Below are 6,595 nucleotides of genomic sequence, written 5' to 3'. Positions count from 1 at the left end.
AAACATATCTTGAAATTTGGTATATTAGGCAGTTTGCACAACTCCAACAAGATTGAAAATCAATATTTGGTATTCCTGGTATGCCTAAAGGACGCCTGAACTCTCTTAGACACATTTTAGTCTTCAAGTAGTCTTCAGGAATAGTTCTATAGGCATCTTGGAGGAGATTCAAAGTTCTTTGGATGTTGGCTAATTTGTGTTCTGTTCCCTGTCAAAGTCACCACCACACCGTTGACGTCTAGGCTCTGGGAAGGTCAGTCCATGACGGATAGTGATCCATTGTGTGTGTATGTTTTTTTGTTTGTAAATCCGGGTATTCTTTAACTTACTTTGCTTTTTGTGGTCATTTTGATGATTATAAATTAAGCCATTCATTGTTTAATTCTCTCCTGACCACCTCCAAACATTGAGACAAAAACGTAAAATCTGGATTCATCATCCTCACACTAAACTGGTCATCACAGATGGATCCCCCTCACTGGGACTGGTCCTGCAAGAGGTTTTTTTTCCTGGTAAAGGGAGCTTTTCCTTGCCGCTATCACCAGCTCCTTGGTCACAGGGAGTTGGGGTGACTGTTGGGGTTTTCTCTTTATTATTGGCAAGTGTATACCTTACAATATAAAGCACCTTAAGGCAACTGTTAATGAACTGTAAATAAAATTTAATTTAACTGAACTGAATCACATGTTGCGACTCATTGTCAGTCATTTGGCATACCTCAGCATTTTCTGTTTTCATATTTTAAGAATGTCTTCTTGACAGCCACTCTTCCACTGAGACCATTTCTAATGATGCATTTCTCGGGTCCTGTGTCAAGTCTTTGCTGGCTGTTTTCCTGTTTGTTACAGACATAACATTCAGACACAGTTTTTATAGGCCTTCCACTTCTTTTGTCTTCCAACAGGCTGCTAAAAACAAAGTACCTAAAGATGCAATTTAAAATCAGACAAATTAGCAAAATCTTTGCTAATGTGTTATCTAAAGACACAACACTAGTTCATCCCATGACATGTTGCTTTTTAATGCTTGAATGATTCATTCAAGTACCAAAAAGCTTGTCTAATAGAGTTCAGGCAATGCTGTAAGTAGTTTAAGAGACAAAAATGTTTTCATCTGAATGTGGTGGGTAATAGGAATGGACTGAAAATGAATGAAAAAAAGCAACCAATGTCCCAGATTACTGTATGTATTTGTGCCATATTTGTCTTTAAAAAGGAAACCATCACGGAAAAAATGAACTGGTAGTTCTAGTCAGATTTGAGTAAATGTGTATTATAATATGGTCTGTAGATGAATGAAGATAGAAAGATGGATGGAGAGAGAAAAAGTTAAAGGACCAATCAAACGAACGTTGTAGCGGTACGTCATGACGTCGCCGCTCGCTTGCGTCTCAACGACGCTGAAGTGTAGGATGTAGCACAGGACGTGGCTATCAAGCTTCTAGCTACACTGGGACGTCTGAAAAAAACACAGAATTCGTCATAAAGAACTAGTTTAATACACGCGTAGGTAAGTATATCTGTTAGTTATGGTATTTTCTTCTAGCGTGTGCAATTGTAAGCGGACATTTCTCTGTGTAATACGCCTAGACTGAGCTCTGTCTGGTTAGCTTGATGCTAATATCCAGGGAAAACCAACGGTACCGTATTTGCTAAAAGGGATGGTTAGTGGAATAGCGATAGCTACATGTAATTTGTGACTAGAGAGGGGTTCTTATATCCAAGCATTGCGGTGCTTTTTGTGTGATGACCCCAGTTGCTTTAATTATAAACCCCAAATAACTGGAGCAAAGTACAGCGTTGTCAACGAAATATCTTCCATATAGCTAACGTTAGCGATGCTAATGTTTGCAGGGCATGTTGAGAGCAACTGGAGAAATGGGGGTCTGTAAATCGCCTACATGTGCTGCTTTCAGTCAAATTGGGTCATCAGCCAGTCAGCTGGAATGACAGGATGTTCTCATTAGGTGCCGTAGGTGACAGTAGGGTTACATTTACACAACGTTAGGTCAAGGGCATCGATACAGGGCTGTGTGCTCAATGTCTCGAGTCATTGTTCCTTTAAAACATTTTTTTGATTAAAGCAGAAAACGATGTTCATAAAGATAAAACAGGTGTGGGATGCTGTTAGGTAAAGAATATAGATTATTGCAAGAAAATTTGAAAACGACTGAGCTCACGTCTTTTTTAATATATCTCCAGATAAATTGCGTCGATCTTGGATTTTGTCCCATGCAAGAACTGTATTGAATCTAATAATCACTATGAATATTATAATTTTTCTTTTTCTTTTTTAAAAACTCTTTTAGCAAGGAGGCCATTTTACCAGATGTGACGTATCAGCAAAACATCAGGACCTGAATGGAAACATTTGAGGCCTTTTGTGCGTGAGGTAGGCTTAAAATATTTGAACTATGTAAAGGATTTAGGCAGGTTATTTGGCATTGCTTGGCAAGTAATTTGTCAACATGTCTTGGTAAACTTGCCCTTTTTCTTTGAATCTGAACTGTTTTTGATTCTTTATGTAAACTCAGACTGAGCTGATGGTGTTGAGCACAGTTGTATTATGAAGCAGGTTCAACATATCCAGGGTTTTTTTGCATTAGCTGGCTTTACCAAACCTAAAACTTTATTCGAACATAATGAAGATCTTTATTGATTCTCACACTTGCATAAAAAGGGGAATTTGATGCATCACATGACTGCTTCTCAGCATAAAATTGCCAGATTGTGTGATAGAGATCTATGAAGAACATACAAAAATATAACCTCAAATGGCAACTATTGCTGCTAGACATTGTCAACAGATCAAAGCAAAATTAATTTTATTGGTTAAATATACTCTGTGACTGATATCCAGCAAATTGACTGATTAATTTCTAATCTGCTGTATTTTCAGCAGTCTACTATGAATTATGACAACTGAATACATGTACATTTATATGATGATGTGGTCCACAGTATGCACTGTAATGGCTTCATTTATTTTTATTAGTAAGTGTTGTTCAGCTGGTGCTATATATAAAATGGTTTCCTTCAGCAGAGAATCTATAGCACACTTGGCTCATACTGTCTTTAAGAGTACCAATTAAATTGTGGCAGTTGCTTACAATTGTAAACCAAAACTCTGAATACGACCTGCTCTGGACCAGGTTAAGAGTTTAACATGAGTTACCATGGTGACCACCTTTGTGACACTGAAAACTCTTGAGTTTTAAGCTTGACATACGCTGTTGACCTATTAGTCTCGCTTTGTGGTACACCCCTCAAGGCTAGTTGAGTACCATCTGGTGTTTTTCTTGTCACTGAAAGTGTTTTTTTAATCACTTTGGGGTCATTATCATGCACCCAAATACATTTAGGATTAGTCAGTGCCTCTCTGTTGCATAACAATTAAAAATACTTAAAATCTTTGTACAGATTAGTATAATCTGTCTACAGTTGTGTCTCTAAGAAGTTAATATGGCTAAAAACCTTTTTGTGTGCTGTTCAGGAGGTTGTGGGTAATGTACCATGGGGTACGACGTTACGAGGTTTCAAGGGGAGGTGGATGAAGACCTGTTGTGTCCAATATGTAGTGGAGTGTTAGAAGAACCAGTGCAGGCAAGTCTTTGATCAAAATACCCCCCACCTCTTAATTCTATCTGTATTTCTGACATTACATTTGTCTTATATGCATATGCATTTTTCCACCTCAGGCTCCACACTGTGAACATGCTTTCTGCAATGCCTGCATAACGCAGTGGTTTGCCCAGCAGCAGATTTGTCCTGTTGACCGCACAGTAGTGACGCTGGCTCACCTCCGTCCTGTGCCCCGCATTATGCGCAACATGTTGTCCAAACTTCAGATCAGCTGTGATAATGCGAGCTTTGGCTGCACAGCAACACTGCGGTTGGACCAGCTGCAGTCACATCTCAAGGACTGTGAGCACAACCCCAAAAGGCCTGTCAACTGTGAGGAGGGATGTGGGTAAGTGGATTTCATAGAATAAATCCAAAGCCTTACAAGCCTCCTTTGTATTTTATACTATTAAATTTTCTTTTCTTTCTTAATATTCTGTTTTTCTCACTCTTGCAGGCTTGAAATGCCCAAAGATGAGCTGCCCAATCATAACTGTATTAAACACTTGCGGAGCGTTGTCCAGCAGCAGCAAACTAAAATTTCAGAGCTGGAAAAAACTGTAGCAGAACATAAACACCAGCTGGGGGAACAAGTATGAGTATTTTGTCAACACAATAGTATATTTTGGACAAAATATTAGGTCTAGTCTTGATAAAATATTAACAGTTGTCTGTCTCTATGATATTTGGCAGAAATAATTTGAGTGCCATGTCTTTGTGGTATAAGACACAGATGCATGCCTATTATATGTGCTTGATGGACGTGCAATAACAATGGTCTCCTCATTCTTATTGCACTTTTTTTTTCTTTTTTTTTTGGTGTGGATGTGAATCTATTTGGGCTTTTTACATGGACAGTTACAGATTTTGTACTTGAGGCAGTTTTGAGAGGTTTTTCATTCACTGTATTGCTTTTCATTTCCAGAAACGAGACATTCAGCTGCTAAAAGCCTACATGAGAGCAATTCGCAGTGCAAACCCAAACTTGCAAAACCTTGAGGAGAGCATCGAGTACAATGAGATACTTGAGTAAGTGAAGCTTTCCTCTCCTAATATTTGATCTGAAATAAATTCAGTTCCTAATTTTCTTTTTCTTTTTTATAAACCTTCAGGTGGGTAAACTCCATGCAGCCTGCTAGAGTGACACGCTGGGGTGGCATGATCTCCACTCCTGATGCTGTCCTCCAAGCAGTCATCAAGCGCTCCCTCATTGACAGCGGCTGTCCTCTTTCGATTGTAAACGACCTGATCGAAAACGCCCACGAGCGTAATTGGCCGCAGGGACTGGCCACTCTCGAGACGCGGCAGATGAACAGGCGCTACTATGAGAACTACGTTGCCAAGCGTATCCCTGGCAAGCAGGCAGTGGTGGTGATGGCCTGTGAGAATCAGCATATGGGGGAGGATATGATCCTGGAACCCGGCCTGGTTATGATCTTTGCGCACGGAGTCGAGGAGATCTTATAACTGTGCAGCTAGCTGAACTGATCCAGCGACGAGTAGGGACGTTTTGGTTTGGGGGTTTGCTGTGATGAGTATGATTTCTCTCTTTGGAGTGAAACCTTTTGAATAAATCTGGCTTATTTAAAGTAAACTCTTAGGCTTACTCCTAAGCTTGATACCTATGCCTTAAAGTAAGGACAAATGCTTATTGAACCTGACAAATATAAACTTAAACTGACTGATATCTAAGATAAAAGGTGAGATGTGATGTTTACAAGGTTTATATTTAGTGCATTATATGATCTGATTGTTCTGCTCCATGTCCTGATAGAGTAATAAGCCCAAACCCCAGTTTAATGTGCTCTGTTGTATAAATGCTTGTAAATAGAAATACTATATTGAATTATAAATGTTATACTCCTCACTGTAATTAGATTGTGATTTTCTGTTTTTGTTAATCTCAGTTCTCTTTAGTCAGCTTCTCTTACTGTCTACAGGGGCGTGCTTGCTTTAGTATTTAGTTTCCTGTGAATATTCCCAGAGACATTGTGCTTCTCAGTTTAGATTGTTCAGACCTTCCGTGCCATTTGTTTTATTTATTGTGTTGCCTTTCACACAATTATGCTTGAAGATGTTATCATGTGACATTTGGAGCTCTGCCTTTATCGGTGCATTTGAAGTTCACTGCAGAAAGAAATTGATTTTGTGTTCTGTTTGTTGCCTCAGTTGTACATATAGTCTGTATGTTGGGTCTAGTGAAAGTTTTAAAGTTTGGGATATGACTATGTATAATGAGCTTTGAAAAAGTGTTGTGGCTCATTTCTGATTTAAATATAGACATTTACATCATGGACATCTTTTCATTATTCACAGTTGGCTAACATTGTCGCTGAAATGCCACTAAAACCAGACACAGCTTGGAGATTGTACCAGTATTTGTAAAGTCACTTTTAAGGCTTTCAAGAGGAGAAATGCTTTGCCATTAGTCACTCATTGCTGTAGTAAGACGAGCAAAAAAAAGCTGTTGTTATAGAAACCCACACAAGTGGATAATTCCCTTTACTATTTTCCTTGTTATTGTTTTTGTTATGTGTCTGTTATGTACCATGTTGTACAGACAAGGTAATAAAATGTAAAATCTGGGTGGATTTTTGTCATTGGAAAAGCCTGAGTTGTTATTTGGCTTCCTAATTAGGAAAAAATGCAGTTCCTTATTTTACCACACCATGTCATCAGAGATCTGCTGGGAAGTACACTTCATAATTCACTTCAGCTGACTGCTTTATATAAAGATTTAATTCCAGAGAAAACTGATGCAGCCTGTAAGAAGTCACGATATGGAGTGTGAGGTGGTGCTGACCCAGTTTACGAAAAAAGAGGAAAGTTTAACCACAAAACTAAAGACGGGGAAAAGTTTAACTCTGACCTGACTCACCCTTCTTTTCTAACCCAGACACCCACATGTTTTCCATGTCTGTTATCCTCTCCTGCCAGCCTCGTCCTCATTGTGCAGCCCTCACCATTGTGCTCAG

The 6,595-nt window shown here is 39.0% G+C and overlaps 1 protein-coding gene across 1 annotated transcript; it reads left to right on the top strand.

Moving 5' to 3' along the window:
* Nucleotides 1-1,387: 1,387 nt before the first annotated feature.
* rnf41 (ring finger protein 41) lies at nucleotides 1,388-6,205 on the top strand. Its single transcript, XM_006794069.3, has 7 exons — nucleotides 1,388-1,509; nucleotides 2,309-2,391; nucleotides 3,493-3,602; nucleotides 3,698-3,969; nucleotides 4,078-4,213; nucleotides 4,546-4,649; nucleotides 4,733-6,205. The coding sequence occupies exons 3-7, from the start codon at nucleotides 3,513-3,515 to the stop codon at nucleotides 5,085-5,087; spliced, it is 957 nt and encodes a 318-aa protein (XP_006794132.1). The 5' UTR covers nucleotides 1,388-1,509; nucleotides 2,309-2,391; nucleotides 3,493-3,512; the 3' UTR covers nucleotides 5,088-6,205.
* Nucleotides 6,206-6,595: the final 390 nt, after the last annotated feature.

This window comes from Neolamprologus brichardi, chromosome 20 (assembly GCF_056152115.1).
Source record: "Neolamprologus brichardi isolate AB-2024 chromosome 20, ASM5615211v1, whole genome shotgun sequence".
NCBI lineage: Eukaryota > Metazoa > Chordata > Actinopteri > Cichliformes > Cichlidae > Neolamprologus > Neolamprologus brichardi.
This window is presented reverse-complemented; position numbering and strand designations above follow the sequence as displayed.

What these genes read in the sequence shown, in the direction of transcription:
- rnf41 (XM_006794069.3), top strand. Translation starts at nt 3,513, where the DNA reads ATGGGGTACGACGTTACGAGGTTTCAAGGGGAGGTGGATGAAGACCTG. An exon ending in TGTTAGAAGAACCAGTGCAG is followed by an intron (nt 3,603 to 3,697) that starts GCAAGTCTTTGA and finishes TTTCCACCTCAG; the next exon opens with GCTCCACACTGTGAACATGC. An exon ending in AACACCAGCTGGGGGAACAA is followed by an intron (nt 4,214 to 4,545) that starts GTATGAGTATTT and finishes TTTCATTTCCAG; the next exon opens with AAACGAGACATTCAGCTGCT.